The 26,010-nt window shown below is 38.9% G+C and overlaps 1 protein-coding gene across 9 annotated transcripts in view; it reads right to left on the minus strand.

Moving 5' to 3' along the window:
* LOC136866602 (serine/threonine-protein kinase GA29083) overlaps positions 1-26,010 on the minus strand; it is a 351,399-nt gene that overhangs the window by 276,590 nt on the left and 48,799 nt on the right. For all 9 annotated transcript variants that reach the window (XR_010859568.2, XR_010859569.2, XM_067143720.2 and 6 more), the window contains exons 3-4: positions 24,864-24,960; positions 7,164-7,259 (exon numbers count right to left, since the gene is read on the minus strand). Coding sequence is in view for 7 of the 9 variants with exons in the window: in XM_067143720.2 (XP_066999821.1) it covers positions 7,164-7,259; positions 24,864-24,960 (193 nt within the window). In the remaining 2 variants the exon portion in view is untranslated. The remainder of the gene's footprint in view (positions 1-7,163; positions 7,260-24,863; positions 24,961-26,010) is intronic.

Here is a 26,010-nt window from a genome sequence, read left to right on the forward strand (position 1 = left end):
ACCTAATGTAGATTTCCTGTGCTTGATGGTGGAATCAATAAACTATCTAAACCTCACATGGCCCACCACCGAAAATAGTTTATGCGTAGAAGTTCATCATCCATCGAGTTCATTCCTAACTTAGTCTTTATCTCTTTTTTTCTTCTTGTGATTTAACACTGCACTGACACATCGAAGGTTTCTGGTGACACCATGCAGGGAAAGGGCTAGGATTAGGAAGGTAGCAACCGTAGCCTTAATTAAGGTACAGCCTTTATCTGGTGTGAAAACGGGAAACCATGGAAAACAACCTTCAGCACTGCCGACGGTGGGATTCGAATCCACCATCTCTCGAATACAAGCTCACAGCTATGAGACCTTAACCGCACGGTCAATTCGCTCGGTGGTCTTTATATCTTCATCCTGACAACCCTCCTCCCACTGTTCCCACCTGTTTGTACCAGTGATCTTTCTCTCTACTTTCACGTCTGTTAATTCCAGCTTATGAATAAGATATCCTGAGTCCATACCTGCCAACTTTTAGAAATAAAAAATAGAAAGATTTAAGTCTTGGATTTCATCACACAAATTGCGCCACGGTCTAGGTGAAGAACGGACAGGATAAAAGACATACATATCTACAGTTACAATGCAAACTGACCATTAAATTTAAAATCTTAAACTAAGAAAGCAAACATGGTTACAAGAAAATGTACCTAATCATTCTCATTTATGAGAAATAAATGAATAATATTTATATCACACCGACACACGCAAAAAAATGCATAACAACTTAGTTTCCTTTATTAGACTGTAAAATGAACAGAAATTTAATGTATAGGCATATCTGATCACTTGGAAATAATGTTTGTGTTATGTTTGATGGACATAACGTGAAGAGAAAATACCAGAAACTGTTACCGACACAACTCCCTAAAATACATTCAACTCGTTAAAATTATGATGAACACAAATGCAATGAAATAACCAAAACTACCACATACAAAACAGATCAACGTGTCTCGTACATTATTAACATATGACTTCGACAGGGGAAAAAGCACAAAACCGCAAGGAAAAACACGTGGCCTACAACTCCATCAAATCTACGCATCTACCTCATCTACCTCATTCTTTCATTCCAATTAACAGAATCGCCAGCGCGTGCTAGCATCTCTTGCTTGTAGAAAGATTGCCATCCCGAATCCCTAGCTGTAAAGCATACATGCTGCTGTGGTGAGCGGGAAACACGATACACGAAGGCGACGGACGTCAGACAATACACTTGCGAAATAAAGCAACAAATAAATACACTTGAAAATGAGGTTGCGTAAATTACACAAGCGCATAAGAATTTATCCTTTATCCTAGGGGAAGAGTATTGACCGTACTGGAGGTTATATTGGTCAAAAATGGGAAGAAGTAAGAATCAATCGAAAAATCGGAAGAAGAGTTTAAAAACGGAAAGTTTTCTGGGTAAATCGGAAGCGTTGGCAGGTATGCCAGCCCACCAAAGTTTCAATCCCGTACAGCAAAGTTGATGTAAAGATAGTTTCATCCGGGAGCTTGACTTCTTTCTAACGGAATACTGTCCATTGAACCTGCTAGCTCACTGCATAAGCTTTGCTGCACCTTGATTGAATCTCACTTGCTAAACCACCATCCTGGGAAAACACACATCCTAAGAAAATGAAATGATCTACCTGTCGAAGTTTCGTGTCCTAAACCTGACAATCATTTCTATTACATTTCTTCCCTACTGGTATCAATTTAGTCTCGGAAAAGCTGAATTTCTCATCATACTTCCTGCACAAATTTTCAAGTTCCAGGGTATTAGATTGCAGACTTCCAGCACAATCTGCCATTAAGACCAAATCATCAACATAGGCCAAACTGGTTACTACTGCACCCCTCCCTGACACTTGAAACCTGTCAGCAGATGGCCTAATAAGATCGACTCCCATTTATTGGCTCCCAGTTCTCAGCAACATCAAGCCTAATTTTTTGCAAATAAGATACAACTAATAGGGAAAAACATTCCAATGTTATGAATCAACCAAGAATGAGGTAGCTGGAAGATTTATAATGTCTAATAAGGGACCATTTATACTGGTATTATAAATTTACTCATTCGGAACACATATTTCAGATTCCCTATGGGAATCATCTGATGGCCAAGCAGGCATCAATTTTTGGTAATGAGACAAAGTCTCAAGTGCATTGGCACTGCCGGTGGCTCCAAGTGGCCTACGCAGTGGCCTCCGTGGTATGCACTAGCCATGCATCTTGGTACGTGTGCTAAGTACCAACTGATGAACCCAACCTAGCACACTGTGGCAAAATGCTGGCAACCAGGAATGAGGTAGCTGGAAGATTTATAATGTCCAACAACGGACCATTTATATTGGTATTATAAATTTACTCATTCAGGACAAATATTTCAGATTCCCTATGGGAATCAACATCTATATCACATGAATCAATTTTCATCTTAAATGCATGCTCACCTTAGATTTAATAGTGCTCCATAGTGGCACATTCAACTGTTTGCCCTTATGACTAATCTATTACCAAAGTGTACATATTGAGATATGTTGACATGGAAAGAACATTTTAACACTGTTTTGGTACCTAATTTTTAAACTGTACATAGGCCTATATCTCTGTACTTTGGCTTTGTTCCAGATTTCTATGGCTGGTTTATGTCTCTAAAACGGAGATAACAGAGCTCGATAGCTGCAGTGGCTTAAGTGCGGCCAGTATCCAGTAATCGGGAGATAGTAGGTTCGAGCCCCACTGTCAGCAGCCCTGGAGATGGTTTTCCGTGGTTTTCCATTTTCACACCAGGCAAATGCGGAGGCTGTACCTTAATTAAGGCCACGGCCGCTTCCTTCCAATTTCTAGGCCTTCCTATACCATTGTCGCCAGAAGACCTATCTATGTCAGTGTGACGTAAAGCAAATAGCAAAAAAGAAAAAAAAAAAAGAGATGAAACATGACCCACTAACTTCATCGTTATTCTTAATAGAATAAACAATTTATAGTATTGTGAAGGTGGAATTTTTCTCCAAGCATTCCAAAATAATTTCATTGTAGAACTTATAGTCTAGAGTTTTAAAAGTGTAGTAAGTCAAATGCACTCGGCAGTACCAAACGAAACAACTTGCAGAGTGAGAAGAATGGGGATGATGACATTATGGAGATGAATGTTAGAAAAGGTACATAAGTATAAATTACATTACCATATTATTTCATTGTTTAAGAGTAAAAATCCAGTTTCTGACCTCCAAATATTATTCCTCATACAATCTTGATTAATCACTGCATAACTGCTTCATAATACCTCCAAAAATATTGTAATTCATCAAGTAAGGCTATACACTAAAAGCAAGTAAGTGTACTGCTGGCCTATTCTGTTTTTTAATGGCCCATCACTGCTGCCAACTGGAATAGTTACAGTACATATTAAAATCACGAGACATAACCACAAACTAACCTCAATGTAAGTAACAATAACAGAGATTCCTTTACCCAAGTAAATGATCAATCGTAATATTCATAATTAAGTCTGTTTTCAAGCTCAACATGGAATTAAGGAAAAACACATTCACTCCCTCTCTCTCTCTCAGAATGTTATATATTTCTCCCTTTATTTTGATATATGCATTTCTATAACCATATTCTTCAGTGTTTGCCTGGTGTAAATAATTCAGCTCCCTTCTTGAAATTTGCTATTCCTTGTTGGACTGAAGTGAAACCTCACTGCAATAACACACACAAGCAAATATATTACATACACATGCCGTAAGTCAATAAGAATACACGAAGGCTAAGCCTGAAAACCGTCCCAAAGTTGCGACAATACAAGGTTAGGTCGATAACAAAATTTCCTTCCATTTCAACTGAACTGATCTTTATACAGGAGGTATTGTTGCTTTCCTTTTCAGAGGAGTTCTTGCAGATTTTTCTTGCTTGTTATACATCCTAGTTGAATTCTATACATACGAATTGGACAAATGCTGTGATCAGCATTTAACACCAACTACGTTATTAAATACATTAACCGAATATGCCACAATTCTACTTACCTGGTATTACCTGAACAGATTTACAATCCCAAAAAGAAAATATGCTTTAATTATACAAGCAAATGTTACACTAGTGATTTAAACAATATGGCAGTGGCAACATGTAAATGTCACAAGTCACGAAAAAAAAACATTACTATATAGTGCCAACGTGCAAGATTAACAGTACCTGTAACATGTATCAGCAAGTAGGATCCCTCAACTGTATGGTTAGCGACACTGAATCGAACCCAACAGTTAGAAAATAACTATAAATAACTACCTTCTGTAGAGCCTCTGTGGCTCAGACAGCAGCGTGTCGGCCTCTCACCGCTGGATACAGTGGTTCAAATCCCGGTCACTCCATGTGAGATTTGTGCGGAAAAAAGCGGAGGCTGGACAGGTTTTTCTCCGGGTACTCCGGTTTTCCGTGCCATCTTTCATTCCAGCAACACTCTCCACTATCATTTCATAGCATTTATCAGTCATTAATAATCACCTTAGGAGTGGCAACCCCATTGTAATAATAGCATATATCTGGTTCATTCATTACATCCCTGACCCGGTCAAGGACTGGATAACAGGTTGTAGGTTTTAATTTTCAACTACCTTCTGTATTAACAGAGGACCCCTTAGGGTGGCGTGCACCATCTTGGAGTAAATTACTCTGGAAATAGCATCTACTAAAGAAGTCCATACTACAGAAGTAAACTACCAGAACTAATGTCGGAGAGCTGAAGTACTATTTACTCTTTTAGTTACTACTACAGAAGTAGCGTTCGTTACTCGTGGAGTGTAGTTGTGTTTGCGTGTTTTCTTTAAAGAAATCTAAATGGGTAAGGTTATGTGCAATAAAAAACAGGGTGAAAACTTAATGCCTGTTAGTACAGGTAATGAATATCCATGCAAAGAATATAGACTGTAAGAAACACAACATAAAAATGCTGGATAAGAAAAGAAATACATGGAAAGATGTGGCAGAAGAATTCAATGCTTCAAGTGATGGAAAACGCAGTAAAGAGCAACTTACAATTCTGTGGAAGGACTTAAAAGTGAAGGCCAAAAAGCAGAAAGCCATGGATATGTGGGAAAAAATTAAAACTGGTGGTGGTTTTTGCATACAGATCACCTACATCCAGAGCGAAGTTGTGAAGGACTGCCGTATTACTACTGCGTTGCCACACGCAGTAGGTGTGAAGCATGTTTCCTTTTCAAGGTTTTGGAATCTTATTTTCCACACTCCAGAAGTGCGTTCCACAACATTGCAGGTTTTTGCATGAGCAGTGTTGTACAGTTGTTCAGCAGGTGAATTTGTTCTAGTAGTGGTATCAAGAGGAATTTTGCATGGGCATAACCTTTATCTCCCACTTAAGTTCTATTATATAAACCATGCTCAAAGTTCACAGCAAATCTGTGCATCGTGCATAGAACCAGGCCATCGGCAAACAATATTCATGATTGCATCACAAATAACTTGTGTGTTAATAGAAAACACCCCTTCCAATTTATGAAAAGTTCACCGTTGTCACCGCAAGGGCACAAAATGGGGATATGCGTGCAGTCAACTGCACCTACGATGTGAGGGGAAACCTGCCAATGTGAATAATTTTGTTTTATTTTCCGAACATTCATCATTTGCCCTCTTAACCTCACGAGTGCCCTAACCACGTGATTAAAGATATGGCCAGCAGTTGTGTGGGAAACATTAATTAGATCAGTGACAACTAACTGAAATGTCCCAGTACAAAACACTCACAGGGCACACAACAACTGTAATTTGGGAGATACAGCTGAATTCCAGTCTGCATTTTGTCGTAAGTGGTCTCCAAGTAGATTTAGAAGGAAAGTAAAGCATTCCTTCCTACAACCAAAACGTTCCTTAAACTCTCTCTGCGTACATATTATACGGATCTCGCATTTCATGCACTGAATCAAATTTCTGTAAAACATATTTTCACCGTCTTGTCAATACTTTATACATTTTATTTCATTTAATTACCGTACATGTACATGTTTCGAGAGCCACCGCTCTCTTCTTTAGCGGTGCCAAACATTAATTGATCCTTGGACTATGGTACAATGGTATAATATAACAATTATATATGAATTTTGGAAATTGTTACAACAATTTCTCTTAGTTTCACCTTTCCTATTTACTATGACATAGTAAGGAACGTTAAGGAACTATGACATAGTAAATAGGAAAGGTGAAACTAAGAGAAATTGTTGTAACAATTTCCAAAATTCATACATACTTGTTATATTATACCATTGTACCATAGTCCAAGGATCAATTAATGTTTGGCACCGCTGAAGAAGAGAGCGGTGGCTCTCGAAACATGTACATGTACGGTAATTAAATAAAATAAAATGTATAAAGTATTGACAAGGCAGTGAAAATATTTTTTTACAGAAATTTGAATATAAGTCACTACGGACCAACATGGTGAAAATAATCAATTTCATGCACTGTACGCACTATTACATTCCTGTCAATTTCTTCGTCAAGATCATCAATATAATGTAAGTAATCCATACACGTTTGAAGCGTTTTCCTCTGGTATACGACATGCTATTCTGCTTGGTCAATAAGTCTAATCCTAGCTGACTCCATGCATGACGTGAGAGTAAATTCTAAACTATATTTGTGCTTTATTTACTTCTTTAGTAATATACTACAAGATGGGGTTCTTCAACATTTTACTCTTGTAGTAATTTAGTTCAGGAGTATCTGAAAGGACTAAAATACAGTACTTCGGAAGTAATTTATTCTCATACGGAAGTCGTCAAATGATGACTTCAAGAGTACTTTACTATGGAAGTAGAACTTACTCTTGGTTAGTGCATGCCACCCTTAGTGTACACGTAAGTTTACGAGCCAGGGAGTATAAATGTTACACTCCAATTACTTAACAAAATTGGGTGTGTAAAATATTTGGGATTTTAATTTATTTTCTCTGTTCACTCAGCAAAATTGGGTTGTTCATATTATTACACCACATACAGTAATTTTTCCTACTGTTACAAGGTATACTTGCATATTTGCTTAATTGAACAGCAGATGTTTCAATTTAAAATATCAGTAATTCACAGGAAGAAATCTAACACTAAACTTACCATCCTGAGAACTAGAAGTTCGGAGGGAAGAACAGGAATCCCATGGCAGACGTCTACTACTAGGGCCCTTACATTGGGCTTGTATTGCTTTGGTCTCTGAAAAAAATTACAAATTCACATGAAAAGGATTTTTATCAATTATTTCATAAAACACACTCACTGAACATATAAAAGAATTTAAGAAAATGACCTATAATAGAATCTCTCTTAAACTTGGAAACAGAAACCATTGCTGCAATTACACTGGAAAACCCTAACTGTGTATTAGTCACTCAAAATTTCAGATCAATACTTGAGCTGTAATCCAACAGGTGGGTTTATCTCTCAGGCCAGTTCTTATAGGAAATCCTGGCAGGCAAGTACAAAGCTGAATTACACAGAATTACACAAGAAAAATAGCTGTATGTATGTATGTATGTATGTATGTATGTATGTATGTATGTATGTATGTATGTATGTATGTATGTATGTATGTATGTATGTATTTGCAACAAATTACAGCTTTCAAAAGTTTTCATACACACATGTTTACAGAGGTAGTGAAATAGATGTCTGAAAATCAAGCAGGCCTACATCAAAGAAGCAACAAAATTGAACTCATACAATGCCAGTAACAATCTTCATTACTCTAAATACTAGGCATTTCCAAAAGGTTGTTAAATGTACTGTATAGTTTGATAAATATCATAGAAAATAATACACCTTTTTTTCCTCCCCTAACACAGAATATCTTAATTCCTACCAATTAATTAAACCTCCCCCAGGGTCTCTCACCTTGAGAGCATGAATTAGCGATCAGAGGGCCCTTAGCTGGGTCTGGCATCGCTTAGATATTCACCTCATCTTTATTCTTCTTATTGTTGTACCTGCTCCTCACAGATGGTTGGCGAGTAATTTTTTATATTTCTTGTTTACCGTATCTCAGTTGTCATATCGTGGATGATGTGCCACTGTTGAACTAGGATAATTGTTTCCACATTTCTCTTCTCTTCTAACTCGCCTTGGCAATGATCATTCTATCAAACTGTATTTGTCATTTCAAAAGATGTGAAGGAAACGAGCTGCTCTTCTGCCTTTTGCAAGAGTTCCCATCACAACAGTACCTCCCATTGGTGAAACAGCCCAGCCATGAGAACTTGAACATTCTATGAAACATCCATAGTTCAAAGGCCTGCAGCAGGTTGATGGTATACCCTTTAATGCCATAAAGCAGCACTCGCAACACACAACACTTCTCAATATGCCAATGAGAGTTTCAAATCGGAGGTCATAGTTGCACACAGAAACACTTCTTGCAATGTGACATCCTTTCATTGGCGTTATATTTCAGGGTGATAACAGGTCACCTGGCGTGACCGAGTCACCAACAAAGAAATTTTATGACAGAGTGGCCGCAGGAAATTACAAAATACTGTGGCACTTATAGTTATGAATTTCATTGGTTCCGTATTGAAGTGGGATTACAACAAAATTAAATTCTTTTCAAGGTCCACCTATTCAATACAATGACGTTTTATTGTGATTTAATCACATGTCAAATAGTCAAATGGTACCAGTTTCGGCATCTATGTGCCATCATCAGCCTTGGGTACAAATTAAAACAAGATATACATTCCTAAAACATCTAAAACACATTTTAACACATTATAAAATAACATACAATTAATGTGGTGATACATGAAATACGATAAAATTATGATACAATTGGTATGATAAAAAATTCTTAAAATTCCGGCTGTTCGTTACATAATTCAGTCTGTGTGCATCCGGGTGAATTTTTACAGTTGTATGCTGTCTATGTGAATGACATTTGTTCCTTTAGATATTAGGTGGTTCCAGGGAAGTTTACTTTGATCATGTAAGATCGCGATGTATTTAGAGATGACTTCCCACTTCAATTTGAACCTTGAGCAGCATGTGAACGTGTTGTTACACAGACGGAGCCGGCTCCGTCTGTGTAACAACACGTTCACATGCTGCTCAAGGTTCAAATTGAAGTGGGAAGTCATCTCTAAATACATCGCGATCTTACATGATCAAAGTAAACTTCCCTGGAACCACCTAATATCTAAAGGAACAAATGTCATTCACATAGACAGCATACAACTGTAAAAATTCACCCGGATGCACACAGACTGAATTATGTAACGAACAGCCGGAATTTTAAGAATTTTTTATCATACCAATTGTATCATAATTTTATCGTATTTCATGTATCACCACATTAATTGTATGTTATTTTATAATGTGTTAAAATGTGTTTTAGATGTTTTAGGAATGTATATCTTGTTTTAATTTGTACCCAAGGCTGATGATGGCACATAGATGCCGAAACTGGTACCATTTGACTATTTGACATGTGATTAAATCACAATAAAACGTCATTGTATTGAATAGGTGGACCTTGAAAAGAATTTAATTTTGTTGTAAATACTGTGGCAGAATGTAAAATGTGTCTAGCAAGCCATGTTCTTCGCTTACCAGACAGCCGATACTTGAACAACGCTATGCGATGGGAGCCACCAGGAGGCAGGCGGAAACCAGGCAGACCATGGCATCAAACATTCAAAGACCTACAAATAGTTAACATCAGGTGGGACAATATCAAAAAGGCCGCTTTGAATAGGGCTTGTTGGTGGAAGCTCGCTGCGCTATGCGCTTCGCACGGAAGGAACCGATGATGAAACAGACATTTTGTCACTATAGGAACGGAACAGATCCGAAATAGAATGCATGTAAATATAAATAATTTGCTTCAAGCCCCCAAAGCAGCATCAGAGGCTTTTAAATTCACACCAATATCCATCAAGATGAAAGGTAAAATTAAATGAATTGGGTCCAGACCTATACGAGCTGATGACGTCTCCATACTGCTCATACAAAAAAATTTGGATGCCCTGTTACAAGTTCTAACATACACATTTCATTACTGTCTCTTAATTCAGTTTCCATTAATTTGGAAGAAAGCCTTGGTTTGATTCATTCCCAAAATACAATCACCTGCAGAAGAGAGTGACTATCGCCTCATCTGCCTCCTACGAGCTCTCTCCCAAGTCACAGATTATGTCGTACTTGAACGATAATGCTCTTCCTGATACACCTGGCTAATGCAATCGATGGACACAAGATAGCCGATTGTTCTCACACTCTTGGACTTCAGTAGTAGCCTACTTTTAACTATGTCGACTTTGAAATTCTTCTTGCTAATTTGCATACACTTAACTTCCATCCAGAATGCCATAGGAATGGTTAGATCTTATCTAAAGGGTCGTAGTACAGTATAAATGAAGATAAGTCTGAAATGGAGCCAGAGCAATGCTCTTGGTATTAATCCTCATAAAAACCAGTCTATTATAATTGGATATTCCAAACACCCCCCAAAAAAGTGCATTCCACTAGCCTTCCAATTATAGCTAAACAATGTCATTATACCCACTTCATCACCTGTAAAGAACCTTGGCATCAACCTAACAGACACCAAGTCGGACCAAATACACATCTACTACGTGTAAAACATGTATGCATCTCTGCATTCTGTGAAGTGGCTAAAGAATTTCCTTCTTTTTCAATTAAAAATGAAACATGTCCAGGCACTCAACTAACTAATGTGACATTGTACCTACTTACTGACCTAACAAAAGACCAATGTCTGAACGAACATAAAATGTGTGTGTGAGATTTATTTATAATCTAAGATATGGTGCACACGTAACTACCTCTTCGACACCAGCATATTTGGCATCCAGGTTTCATCTTCTTTCAACCGCCGAACACGTTCTCGTTCAACTACCACCCTCTATTTTCCTTTACATTGAACTGCTTTGTTCAGTCATTCTTTCACTGTTGTTTCCTCTAAATTATGGAACTCTCTCCCAAAAAGTATCAGAACATCAAAACCCCTGATTATTTTCGAAAGTGCTTGCCATGGTCATTTCCTGGAAAATATCAAGCAGGGAATTGCAGAGCCTGCCTGGTGGCCACATCATTAAGGCTTCAAAGTCCACAGGGTCAGACACCATTTTTAGCAGGTTCGAGTCCCATTCACCATCACAACATTGGTCGGCGTGCCAAAAGCCTGGATTCAATTCCAAACTTCTCCACAGTGTTCATATGGAGCAAGGGTATATGACACTGATGACAGTGATTTGTCCTTCGGCCTTGAGCAGACCACTTAGAGGAACAGAACAGGGGTTGGACATATATCAAGTAGCATATTCCAGCTGTTACTGGGTATGAACCGAGATGAATCTTTCACAGCGAGTGTTTACGACCGGATGCCCTTCCTGAGGTCAACCTCATCAGAGGAATTAATGAGATGAAATGAAAGAGGGGGAAACAAGGTGCCAGGATCTTTCCCTAAAAGTTCATTTGAAGTCCTCACAGACAAATATTTTTTCATCATTAGGTTATGGGGACCGGCAGTTCTTCCCAGAAGTCTAACTTTTCTGTGCATGGGCAGTTGATCTGTGGCGCATATGCTGTAATGATATTGACACAGGCCTCTAATGCCAGTTTAATGGACATGACTCTGATCAATTACAGGTACTACAGCTACAACCCTGCCCCTGAAGTTCTGGTCCAATGCAATTCCAACACTGTTTCCACTGTATAGAAGCCCTTTCTAAACTAACAAGGTTTTACTCCTTTCCATTTTGTTTCCTGGGCGAGTACCTTGTCGAGTTCAGTGCTGCATCCTGTCACACAGCCAATATTCTATGTTCCAATTCTTATTTCCGGAAGTATCATACTTCATTTACTTGTCCTTTGTGGCATTACTCACTAACAGGAAACGCCCTAGCATATGGTTCGCTGCTTACAAGGAACGCCCTACCCTCTGGATTGTCCCTTACAGTAGATGCCCTAATTCCCTAACCTCGGAACTGTTACTTACAGGGAGTGTCCCAGCCTGTGGTTTGTCGCTTACAGAGCTTGACCTAAGCTCTGGATCATCATTTGTGGGCAATGCCCTGACCTGTAAATTGTCACTTATGGCGATGCCCCAGCCTATGGATAGTCATTTACAGGGGATGCCCTAGTCTGTGGACTGTCACTTATAGGGAATTTCCTAGCCTGTGGTTCATCACTTTTCGGGGACACCCTAACCTCGTTACTCAGACCTTTCCTTTTGTACCTCATGATTACAATAAATAGTAGGTAAAAGTTTTATGGCCAGTTGCCACCTGAGGCCAAAGTCGTAGTTTTGCTGGAAGACCTGAATGCTGCTGTTGACCAAAAGCAGTTGATATGCCACCAACTCTTGCAATATCCATCCTGAATCTGCAGCACTCCCCGTGGCCTTGTCTCCAGACATGCTGACTCAGGACACAAGCAGGGAGGGATTCCAATAGCATTTCCTCCAACGAGGAACCATCTTCCTACCTAAGGATGCTCAACCACCCGATGCAGTGCGCTCCTTTAGGGCTCGAGTAATTACACCACCCAACACTCAGCATCAAGTTGCTGACTCTACAGTCTATTCCCAAACCACAGAAGGGTAATATACCCTGGCCCGACATTAGAATGCATCATTTCTGTTATGAAAATGTATGTTTTGTAACAAAGAACAGTTTTTATCATTACAAATGTATGGTATAAGGGGCAGTCAAATGAAAACCAAACACCCGCCATAACGCACATTCCGTGCAAAAGATGGCAATACTGCTGTTATGTACCAATACTGCCATTGCTATGGTAGGAGAACTGAATAGTGACAACTCACAAATGCATGCAGTTGTTGGGTTATGTCTCTGTTGGTGTGCGGTCTGGTCTGTTCGTCCAGCTGTAGAAGCGGAGGCAAGCAAAGAAGAGCAGAGAAGAGCGGTTCGTTTCCTGGTGGCTGAGGAGGCTGGAGTATGCAAAATTCACCATCACGTCTGCTGTGTATGGCCAACATTGCATTTCCATGACTGTATGAGTGGCATAGGAGATTCCGAGAAGAGCGCATCTCACTGCCCAAGACAGGTCCATCGAGCCATTACTCCTACACTTCAGCGATTTGGTTGGGAAATACTTCCAACATCCTCTGTATAGCCCAGATCATTCACCTTGTGATTTTCACATTTTTTGTGAACTGAAGAAAGACATTTGTGGACATCTGTTTCATTCAGACAAGGAAGTGCAAGAGAGTGCAGTTGTGGATCCATCAGCGACCTAACTCTTCCTACAAAACTGGAATTGATCAACTCTGCTCCCAGCATGATGAATGTATTTTAATGCTTTTGGTAATTATCTTTGAATAAAACCATGGTCATGTTGCAGCACGTGTTCAGTTTTCATTTGACTGCCCCCTATATATTTGCAGTCAATTTCTCTGTCCTAATAAGAAGGATGAACCTCTATTTTCAATTAGTTCATATTCATTTGGAGTTATTTTACATATTACAACACACACATTGTCACAGATGTTGTCAGTTTATCATTTATAACTAGTGAGTAGCCTTGGCACAACCCTGTGAACCTCTAGCCAAATACAGTAGAGACAATACACGACACTGAGCGAGATATCAAGGGATAGCTATTGGAGCTCACTCTAGCGGATAGACCTGAACGGTACTGATTCTGTCATAAGAGCACGTGTATTTTTTGTGAAGTTTTTGGTGTTATTTATGCGTTTTCAGTGAGTTGACATATTTAAATAGTAGTGTGTGTCATTCCTTGATATCTCCTCTCAACATGAGGGGAAAGGTATGTGCTGTGTTTGGCTGCAGTAATTACGAAGTAGAGAAAAATGCGCGGTCGTTCTTCAGGTTCCCTCGTGACAAGAACATGCAAGTAATATTGTGTTTGCATATATATTCTTCCAGTGACAGAGATTTATATAGTACTTCATAATCTTCTGACCTGCTCGACCCATGTTTTAACGGGCTTAAAATATATTATGCATATTTTATTGTATAGTGCAGCAGTTAACCTTCAATACTGTACCAGGAAAAGTTGTGGGCAAAGGGTATGAGTAGGACCTCAGGGAGTGGAACTTGGTTTTGGAGCTGATACAGAGTAGGATAGACTCGCAGAGCGAATAATAGATGGTTAAAAAATCTTTTTCAAAACAATTTATTAATTCTTCACCCTGCGATATGATTTTTGATTCAAATCTGGCATTGAAATTAAAAGTTTGAAAGTAATCTTTCTGAATTCTGTTCATGAAAATGGCATAAATACTACTGATTTTAAAGTCTTTCATATGTGAGAATATGAGGTATTGAATTTCCACCTAAAGTCTTTCTAAACCTAAGCACACTTATAATTGTAAGTTGATATGAGAAATTAAATTTTGGTTAATAGTTTTCAGTTCTCAGTTCGTCACCCTTGATATATAGCACACTTGAAAAGCCTAAAGTCTTTCTACGAGATATGAAACTGAAATTTGAAATTAAATTAATCACTTCTGAGAAATTATGAGAACTCTGAAATATTTGTTCACACGCGGCACTGAAGTTTCCACTGTTCACAAATTAATGAAGAAAAAAAAAAATTTAGTCAGTTTGTTACTACTCACTTATGGCAAGAAATGTTGCTACAAAATGTCGAAGGATGGACATCTGGAATGTTCCGTGGAGAATCAGGATCGGCGATGTTCCCTTGACACACCATGTTGACGTTCCCGATGAGGTGATGACGGCTGGAACTGGATCATGTAGAATTGCAGCTCGTTAGGGTGATTTTTCGCACACGAAAAATTCACTTAGTGCGAGTAGTTAACACTGACACTGTCATTGACTGTTGAACACTATTTATGGCGTAATTGAAAGAATCACAGTCCTTCCTGTATGAATTACTATTTACAGTCGTTACTGAAACGTTCATAAATGCACAGTTCACACTTGAAAAGGCAAGTCGATAATCATAGTCTTTGAACACAGTCATTAAGTCACTAAGAATTATTTTCTGCTTATCCTGTTATTATAATGTTATATTACCTCAGAAAAGTTCCTAATTTTCACTCAAATTACTGTAAGTCGTATACTGACATGGCATGAATAAAGGAATACAGTTCAATACTCGGAAAGAAACGAGTTCTGGTGATTCTACACATTAGTTTCTGCAGAAGTTCAAAATCATAAGTCTACACGTAATGACATATTCTGTGAACGTAAAATAGTTAATGTTTGCACTTCAATAAGTTCACTCGTATTACATTCTTAAATGTCTTTAGGATTATACTGTATTCGCGACGCGATATACTAAATATAGTGCGACGTCTTTTATAATTCTGTCGGCGATATAATTTCGCGTTCCGGAAATACGACGGAAAGTACTTTCACCGTGACTGCGCGAACATACTGTACGCGGGCCGGTCTCTCCTCTGTCTCACTCACACAGCTGTCTACTCGTCCTTGTACTGGCTTGCTGGCTGGCTGGCCTTGGCATATATAGATACCAGCGCTGGGAGGGGTAGCATCTCTCTCGGCCATGTGACCGTGATTACGTAATTTCGTTGAAACTTTAAATTATTATAACTCAACAACCATGGGATAAATTAATTCGAAATTCACAGGGATTAACTTTTATGACGTCCGCTATAATTCAGCGTTTGTCCCGTTGAAATTGGTTAAGGTGTTAAAAAGCTGGTAAAAGAAAAATTCTTTCGAGAAATATCTCTAGGGGAGGTGAGCTTCAAGCGACAGGTGACGTCACTTGACTCCGCCTAGTGCACTCGTAGGGTCTGGCACATACTGGAACATTCTTTACATAGATGTTCGTACGTCGGTCGGATCTTTTATGCTGAAGTAATGTTTCTTTCAATTAATATGGACCAGGACCTAGGCTTTCCTGGTACATCTTCCCCTTGGTTGGACGAAAAGAAAATACGCAGGATTTTCTTTTCCAGGCTTTACTCTTCCTGTGGTACATATTGTTTTAAATTGGCTGAGTTATAAATACCCTCGAAAGTGCCGTCCAGTTTCACAATTTCATAAGCCCCGTTTCTCAATACAGTGCGGACACGGTAAGAACCTACGAATAGTGGACAGAACTTAGCGTAAATCCTTCTCTCAGGGTTGGAAGTAGCTGGTCTCCGTATTAAAATAAGGTCTCCAGGATTCAATGGTCTTCTGAACTTCCTATTACGCTGGCGTCGTTCTCTGAGGGCGGCTGCATGTCTTAACCTGGTCAGCGCGTCGTTGATCTTAACTTGCTGCGGCACAATAACATTTGGTAGAGCTGGTAAAATTCTGTCCCAAGGTCGCTCTGGTTTTGACCCATGATGTAGGCTGAGAGGAATGTCATTAGTAGATTCATGCACAATAGAGTTCATAATTTTTTGCATTACTGGCAAGACCTCGATCCACTTCCAGTGATGTTCACTACAATAAATTCGACAGAATTTGGCGAGTTCTCTCATTATTCTTTCAGCAGGGTTAGCTTCCGGATGCCTAATAGAATTCATGATATGTCGAATGTTGAGTTCTTCCAAAGCCTGTTGGAATTCTACGGAAGTGAATTGTGTTCCGTGATCCGTCAGTAGGTATTCAGGCTTTCCCATCTCGGGGATGATGTTCTTTTTCAGCCTCCTTAAGATGTTACCGGCGTTAGCTTTCTGGATAGGCAATAACATAGTATATTTAGAAAAGACATCCACAACTACAATGAGATGTCTGTTCCCCCTGGTCGCCTTTGGCAAAGGGCCGTACAGATCGATTGCCATTATTTCTCCGGGCTTTTCCGGGATCAGCGGTTTGGGAAATTCCTTGAGGAGATAATTATTCGACTTGATCCGCTGGCATAAATCACAGGACCGTAAAATTCTCCTAATGTCTCGCCTAAGATATTCCCATGTAAACCTTTCCTTAAAAAGGTTGAGAACTTTATCCGTACCAGCATGACCTGAAATTGAGTGACAATGCCATATGATAGCCTTCCTGATTTTAACAGGTGCATAAATCCTGCATTGCGTCTTGGCTAAATCAATGTATTTCATAAGAATCCCATCTCGTAAACAGAAGTTTGAAGAGAGTCGTTGGAGACGTGGGAATTCATCATCATCGGCGGGAATCGAACCTGATAAAAATCGAATTAATTCCCTACAATTGGCGTCTCTTCGTTGCATCTGGGCAAGGTAACGAAGTTTGCGAAGACATTCTTCGTCATCATCAGTCATGATGTTAACCTCGTGAACTTCAATAACTTCAGCAAGGTTGCGGCTGAGGGCATCTGCTAATGCATTCTTCCGGCCAGGCCTATGTATTACTGTGAGGTCAAACTGTTGAATAAAAAGAGCCCATCGGGAAACTCTCTCATTCGTCATGTCAGATGACAGTATGAATGTCAGAGCTTTATGGTCTGTGTAAATCGTAATGGGATAGCCGTAGATGATTTTCTTCCAATACTGGAGAGAAAAAACAACAGCCAGAGCTTCGAGTTCAGTTATAGTATAAGACTTTTCGTGAGGTCGTAGTTTTCTACTTAGAAACGAGATGAAAAGTCTGTAATCGGGATCTTCAGGTCTCGCTTGATACAGTACTGCGCCTATTCCTACAGAGCTGGCATCACACTCTATGAAGAATGGAAGAGAAAAATCCGGATAAACTAGTTTAACAGAGTTTTTCAACATGTCCTTGGTGGCAAGGAAAGCTCGTTCACATTCTTCGGTCCACTTCCATCTATTATTCTTAAGTAGCAGTTGCTGAAGAGGAGCTACCGTCTCAGTGTAATCTGGACAGTGTTGAGAAAAGAACTGACAAAGTCCTAGGAACTGTCTCACGTTTCTAATGCGCTGAGGTCTAGGAAAGTCAATGATACTCTTAATCTTGGCAGGGTTGGGTTGAATTCCATCACCACTAATTACATGTCCTAAGAATAATACTGATGTTTGAAAAAGTTGACTTTTCTGGGCATTTATCTTGAAATTCTTCTTCTCCAATTCCTGCAGGACCAGATTGACATCTCTCACGTGCTCTTCGAAAGTTCTCGAGGCAATCAAAATGTCGTCAACATAAATCGTAGTTATGTCCTTTACATCATCTGATAAGTGTTTTTCCAAGGCTCTGATCAAAACAGCTCCCGAGTTCTTAATACCAAAGGGCATTTTGTTGAAAACATAGGTCTTATTTTCAAATAAGAAGCCTGTGAATAGCCTACTTTCAGCATCCAATTTTATGTGATAGTATGAAGAAGTTCCGTCAAGGCAACTAAAGAAATTCATGCCGTGGAATCTTCTGATAATATCCTTAAGTAATGGAGGACGGTCATATTCTAAGGTCAGTCGGTCATTTAGGACCCTTGCGTCGAGGCAAATTCTGATACTGCCGTTAGGCTTACGCACTATGGCCAATGGATTCAAGTACTTAGTTACGCAAGGCGAAATTATCCCATCATCTGTCATTTTATGAATTAAGTTGCGAACTTCTTCTCGATATTTCTCGGGTACGGGATATGGTTTCTTCTGATAAGGGGACAAGTCATTTACATCAAGATGATATTCATAGCCAGCTATCTCTCCAGGCTTGCCATCGAATATACATGCAAATTTCTGTAGAACGTCATTTTTAGCCTCCTCCAGTTTTAATTTAATTTCCGGGTCTTCAACCACACTGGCTATTGACATTATATAGTCCGGACCTATGATGGAGTTCTCATTGAATAGGGACTCTGCGTCGTCCTCACTTTGGTCACCCTTTCTACTTTCCGCTACGGCTGGCGCAACCTCACTTACAGCGGGCTTAATAATGTCACCACCGGCTTCTTCGAAACGGGCTCCCTTCTCTTGAACTTCCAGGTCACTTCGTCCTACCAGCTGTAGTCCTACGGAATTATTCTTGAATCTTACGAGGTTGGCATCATAGTCAATGGTTCCTTTGTATTTGATCATAAAATCTGATCCAAGTATTAAGTTGAAGTTAAGACGTGATACTACTAAAAATATGTGTTCGAATGTCTGACTGTTAATTTCAAACTCTAAAAATGCCTGGGATTTACATTTAACAATTTTATCAGGAACTATCCCTCTTACTTTAATCTGAGCTGCAGGCAATAACAAAACATTGTTCTGATCTTTAAGCGAGTCTACAAGCTTATCAGAAATTAAAGAAGCTTGCGCTCCAGAATCGATGAGCGTAATCACCTGTAGGTTGCCTGTGCGTACTGTTATGACAGGTAGTGAACGTGTAATAATTGGCCTTAGTGTTTGTGCGTCTTCGAATAGTAATTCGGAATCGTCAATATGCCAGTAATTGATAACAGCAGTACAATAATTTGAAATTTCGTCCTCATCGTGTTCTGTAGTTAATCTCCCTATTGCGAGATCGGCGTTTTTTTTTTTATAGCGCCTGTTGATTCAGGATCAGGTGATCTTTGTTCTCTTGGTCCGAATTGACGTTGGTATTCCAGGGATGTAGCTCCAGGCTCATCAGGATTACGATTTCTCTCCCTGATGTATTCCCGTGTATCCTTCCATCTACTTTCAAGTTCTCGTCGTCTGGACTCACGATTTTCTTCAGGAGTGCTTTCGTGCTGTCTCCATAAATTCCTAGGTTGGTAAGGGTGTCTATCCTGATTCCTCTGACGTCTGAAATTCCGGAATCTGGTTGGGTTGGTAGGGCTTAATCTGCCTTCTTCACGTGTCCTGGGTTCCTCTCTCTCCGGCGGTTTTATTTCCGCAGAATTCGTATTTATTTCTCGACTCCTGTTAGTTTTCGGACTAGATTGGGTATTAGCCGTATCTAACCTACGCAAAGTAGCGTCAAAATGCTCCAATGTTTTAATGTTGGCAGCGACTAGTATTTCTTGAACATGAGGCGGATATTGAAGTGTCAGGATCTGAATAAGTTCGATATCTGGCAAAGGTGGATCTAAAAACTGGAGCTTCTTTAATTGCATTAGGCAATAATCGGAATATCGGGAAGTATTGACTGAAGTATTGTATTTACTAGATTAGAGTTGCATCTTGACAAGGTGCTGTCTTTCTGAATCCCAAAAGCGTTTAAGAAGTGCCTTTTTAAAGTCGTCATAGTTTTTAAAGTTGCTCTTAAAAGCTATGAACCATGATAAGGCTCGTCCTTCTAGAAGTTTGGATACTACTCTAAGTTTCCTATCGTCATCTACCCTATTCTCTTCCAGGTAATCGTCGACATTTAACACAAATTCTCGAGCAGTATACTCGTCACGTCCTGAAAATTTGACTGGTTTGTCATCTGGTACTTTAATAAGTGTTGTTGTGCTGTGTACTTCCCTCGACGAATCAGGAATTGTGACGTCAGTCGTATGTTCTTTGAGTTTAATTTGATTCATTTCTTCAGACAAACTTTTAATTTTAGACTTAATTGAGGTGTCTAAATTTGTTATTTCATTTCTCAAGTCAGTTTTAATGACTTGTACGTCTTTACAGAAAGCAGCTATCTGGGTATGCGTGCTGTCTAGCTGTCCTGTAATACGCTTGTCGAGTTCTCCTTGCGTGCTCTTAATTAATCCTATCTCGCTTCGTAATTTACCCACGTCGCTCTTTAATGCATCTCGCAAGGTTTCCTGTACCTGAGCTAGCTTTACTTGAGTTTGTGAGATGTTACCATGGGATTCTTGAAATTCAGTCCGTAAATCTTTAAGTTCAGTGGAAAATGCTTGAACGGAAGGAAGAACATTTCTAAGATCTTTGTCTAAAGACTTGACGACCTCTGTCTTTATTTCTTCCTTAATAGACTCTAAGTTTTCAACAAACTGATCCCGCATGTTTTTCAATGTGGCTTCGACTTGTGCACTAGAATCAGTAAGTTTCTTTTCGAGGCGAGTTCCAGCTTCACGGAATCGTTGCTCAATAAGGGCACTAGATTCAGTGAGCCTTTTATTAATGACTTTATCCGCTTCAGCAAACTTAGTGTCCAAGGTCCTGTCAATTTTAGAAGTTAAGTCTTCAACCTTACTATTTGACTCAGTTAACTGCGCTTGAAGTTGAGTATTTTGAGTCTGCATTTGTTGTTGAAGTTGAATATTTTGAGCCTGCAACTGGTTATTAGACTCTGCCATCTGCGCCTGTAGTTGTGACTGCAGTTGAGAATTAGAGTCAACTATCTGTGACTGTAGTGCGGTTATTTGTGTGTTCATTTGTTGTTGAAGTTGATTATTTTGAGCCTGCATTTGTGATTGCAATTGGTTATTAGACTCTACCATTTGCGTATTAATTCGATCTATTTGCGTGTTCATTCGTGTTATCTGGTTATTAGACCTATCAATCTTGGCATTCTGATCGTTAATGCTAAGCCTGAGAGCTTCGATTGCTGCAAGTATGTTATCCATGTTTCCGGAATATTCGAATAAGTCAAATACAACAAGTTCTTCGTGTTCGTAATGACTGCAGTCGGATCCTGTGCGCAAAATACAATGACTTGAATCGAACCCTGAATGTTGCGATTATTACTGGCGCATCATCTATTAATATGGCACGGTTCCAAAGCGAGCCCTTGAAGTTGCGACGTCATCTATTATTATAGCACGGCTCCAAAATCGGGCCCCTAAAGTTGCGGCGCCATCTATTATTTTACTATCCTCTCTGTACCAGGAAAAGTTGTGGGCAAAGGGCATGAGTAGGACCTCAGGGAGTGGAACTTGGTTTTGGAGCTGATACAGAGTAGGATAGACTCGCAGAGCGAATAATAGATGGTTAAAAAATCTTTTTCAAAACAATTTATTAATTCTTCACCCTGCGATATGATTTTTGATTCAAATCTGGCATTGAAATTAAAAGTTTGAAAGTAATCTTCCTGAATTCTGTTCATGAAAATGGCATAAATACTACTGATTTCAAAGTCTTTCATATGTGAGAATATGAGGTATTGAATTTCCACCTAAAGTCTTTCTAAACCTAAGCACACTTATAATTGTAAGTTGATATGAGAAATTAAATTTTGGTTAATAGTTTTCAGTTCTCAGTTCGTCACCCTTGATATATAGCACACTTGAAAAGCCTAAAGTCTTTCTACGAGATATGAAACTGAAATTTGAAATTAAATTAATCACTTCTGAGAAATTATGAGAACTCTGAAATATTTGTTCACACGCGGCACTGAAGTTTCCACTGTTCACAAATTAATGAAGAAAAAAAAAAATTTAGTCAGTTTGTTACTACTCACTTATGGCAAGAAATGTTGCTACAAAATGTCGAAGGATGGACATCTGGAATGTTCCGTGGAGAATCAGGATCGGCGATGTTCCCTTGACACACCATGTTGACGTTCCCGATGAGGTGATGACGGCTGGAACTGGATCATGTAGAATTGCAGCTCGTTAGGGTGATTTTTCGCACACGAAAAATTCACTTAGTGCGAGTAGTTAACACTGACACTGTCATTGACTGTTGAACACTATTTATGGCGTAATTGAAAGAATCACAGTCCTTCCTGTATGAATTACTATTTACAGTCGTTATTGAAACGTTCATAAATGCACAGTTCACACTTGAAAAGGCAAGTCGATAATCACAGTCTTTGAACACAGTCATTAAGTCACTAAGAATTATTTTCTGCTTATCCTGTTATTATAATGTTATATTACCTCAGAAAAGTTCCTAATTTTCACTCAAATTACTGTAAGTCGTATACTGACGTGGCATGAATAAAGGAATACAGTTCAATACTCGGAAAGAAACGAGTTCTGGTGATTCTACACATTAGTTTCTGCAGAAGTTCAAAATCATAAGTCTACACGTAATGACATATTCTGTGAACGTAAAATAGTTAATGTTTGCACTTCAATAAGTTCACTCGTATTACATTCTTAAATGTCTTTAGGATTAGACTGTAGTCGCGACGCGATATACTAAATATAGTGCGACGTCTTTTATAATTCTGTCGGCGATATAATTTCGCGTTCCGGAAATACGACGGAAAGTACTTTCACCGTGACTGCGCGAACATACTGTACGCGGGCCGGTCTCTCCTCTGTCTCACTCACACAGCTGTCTACTCGTCCTTGTACTGGCTTGCTGGCTGGCTGGCCTTGGCATATATAGATACCAGCGCTGGGAGGGGTAGCATCTCTCTCGGCCATGTGACCGTGATTACGTAATTTCGTTGAAACTTTAAATTATTATAACTCAACAACCATGGGATAAATTAATTCGAAATTCACAGGGATTAACTTTTATGACGTCCGCTATAATTCGCGTTTGTCCCGTTGAAATTGGTTAAGGTGTTAAAAAGCTGGTAAAAGAAAAATTCTTTCGAGAAATATCTCTAGGGGAGGTGAGCTTCAAGCGACAGGTGACGTCACTTGACTCCGCCTAGTGCACTCGTGGGGTCTGGCACATACTGGAACATTCTTTACATAGATGTCCGTACGTCGGTCGGATCTTTTATGCTGAAGTAATGTTTCTTTCAATTAATATGGACCAGGACCTAGGCTTTCCTGGTACAATACCGATGTGTTGTTGTAGGTGTGATCTGTGGGTTTTGAAATGTCACAGAAGCGATTTGGATAAAGTGTACAAGAAATAAGGGACGTTACGCTTGTATAAGAATTATAAGATCTGTTCAGATCATTTCCAGGCCAGCGACATTAAAAATCCTCGACTATACAGCCAAGGGTATGTTACATTTTTACTCTAATTGTACGTAAATATTCCTCAAAGCATCACTATCCACAACATTTTCAAACTTTTCTTTCTTTTATCCCTCTTCTCAGATTAAAGCCGGGATTTTATAGATTTTCATTCTGTTAGTAGGCTTCATGTTAAGAGGAAAATTGTCCAGCTATTAAATGTTAATTCATTGCATCATATGTGTAAGGAATGTGCCGATATTTTTATTGACAAATGTCTTAATGTGATGATACAATGTTTTTAAATGAGGAAAAAGACAAATCCAACCGTAAGATTTCAGGCAGGTATGCTAAACCTAAAAAAGTAATGCATAAATGAAAGATCAAGCCATTTCACAGCAGTCAATTTCACACCTTGTTTATATGTCTAATTTCAGTCTTTGAATAATAACCTTTTAAATAATTCTTCATTCATTTATCCAGAATTGCTTTAGCAACTTCGAAGTTAATATCTCAATACCACTTTCTTTCTAGACGTAATTTATCCATTTCCGTATATACATTTCCATTGATATTTGAATTTAGCGCAATTTGTTCAGGTCAAGTCACTAGGAGCGCCACCGTCGAATTGTCTCCCATTTTAGCAAGGCGAAATCCGTAAGTGTCGTGTATTGTCTCTACTGTATTTGCTCTAGCCACTGGAGTCACCACTTCCTATTTCAATAATCAATTTATGGAATATACCAATTCAACACAGAAAATTTAGAATAACTGTACACATGTAGTATTAGGAAAAGAACAGGTGGTAAAAAAAAATAACCTGAATTTAGAAATGATTCCCTAGATTGCAGTTTATTTCCAGAAGTACCCATACAATGAGGATATGAAAGTCCATTATGAACATACCCATGTAGTCAGACTATACCTCTCTAAGCACACCCTGCTATGGAAGTACATAAATGTGGCATATCGAGTCTCTAAGAGAATACATAAAACAGTGGAAGAAGACTATGCAATCTATCTGAATGTGACAATACTTTGGACACCTGTTGCTTTATTGGTCAAGTGTTAATGAATAACAGTTTCAATGTAGTTATATCCAAGTTATTTGATATCTATGAACCCAGGATAATGTTACTACAATAGCGAAAAGTTGTATTTTATATCATTAAGAAAAAGTCTTGGCACTTAAGAATGACAAAGAAATTACACTGCTGATACATGCATTACACCTACCTTCTGCATCCAGCTCAAAGTCTTCTTTGAAATGTCTTTCTGAGCCGTAAGCAAAAAATATATCTATGTTCCCAAAGAAGTCTTGAAGTTGGTTAACCTAAAAGAAGAGAACGAGTAAATAGAACGTAACTGAAGGATTACTTCATTTCAAAACTTCAATGATTGTTGTTAAAACTCAGAACTCCCCAGTTCTTTAAAACATTCAGTTTACCAAAATACAGAAATCAATAATACAATGGAGCCTTAATTATCTTTCACCCATTAAATGGTTTCTGTATTTTCCAAAACAATATAAATAGTGACTCACCCCAGCTTTACACAGGACCAATTTTGAATTTATGATGACAGGCCTTATAAAATTTCCTTGTAGATATCAGCTGTTTCCCTCCTGATGTATGTATATGCCTCAGTGTGGCATTTTCAAGGCCCTACCAGCCACCTGCCTGTTAACTCGCTCCTTTCTCCCCAGCAATATTTCATTCCTGCGCTTTCATTAAAACGATCATACTCCAAACCATTGACACAAATTATCATCATCAACGGTTTGCCCTTCCGGCCAGCCGGGTAGGGTGTTTGAGAACGAGCGTCTTCCAAAGTTGCCTATCTAAAAAAATTTTGTTGTCCATGACAGATTCCTAATTCCATCCGCTTCTCTCCATGTCTTCCCTCAGTTGGTCCACCAATCTTCTTCTTGCTCTTCCAGCTGGTCTTCTACCTGTTATTCTCTTTTCCAAATAAAGACATGGTAACCTTGTGCTATTCATTTGTTTAACATGCCCAAACCATTTAAGTCTAGATGACCTAAGTCTTCCCTTCGATTCATTTAGACCTAGGTTAGATTGGATCTCATAATTTTTCACGTGATCAAGTCGTATCCTTTGGAGGGCAGTTCCAAGAAATTTCATTTCACAGGCTTGCATCCTGCTACAATACTTTGATGTTAGTGTGCAGGTTTCCAGAGAATATGTAAGGATGGGAATGAAATATGACTTGTACAGGATCATTTTTGTTCTTTGTGGGACCTTATCATCTCACAGTAGGTGTCTAATGATACCGTAAAAGTTAGAGCCTTTGGTTACTCTGTTCTTTCTATCTCAGCTCTATTATTACTAGCCATTACGCTCCCTAAATATCTGAATTGGTTCAA

The sequence above is a fragment of the Anabrus simplex genome, chromosome 3 (genome assembly GCF_040414725.1).
Source record: "Anabrus simplex isolate iqAnaSimp1 chromosome 3, ASM4041472v1, whole genome shotgun sequence".
Classification (NCBI taxonomy): domain Eukaryota; kingdom Metazoa; phylum Arthropoda; class Insecta; order Orthoptera; family Tettigoniidae; genus Anabrus; species Anabrus simplex.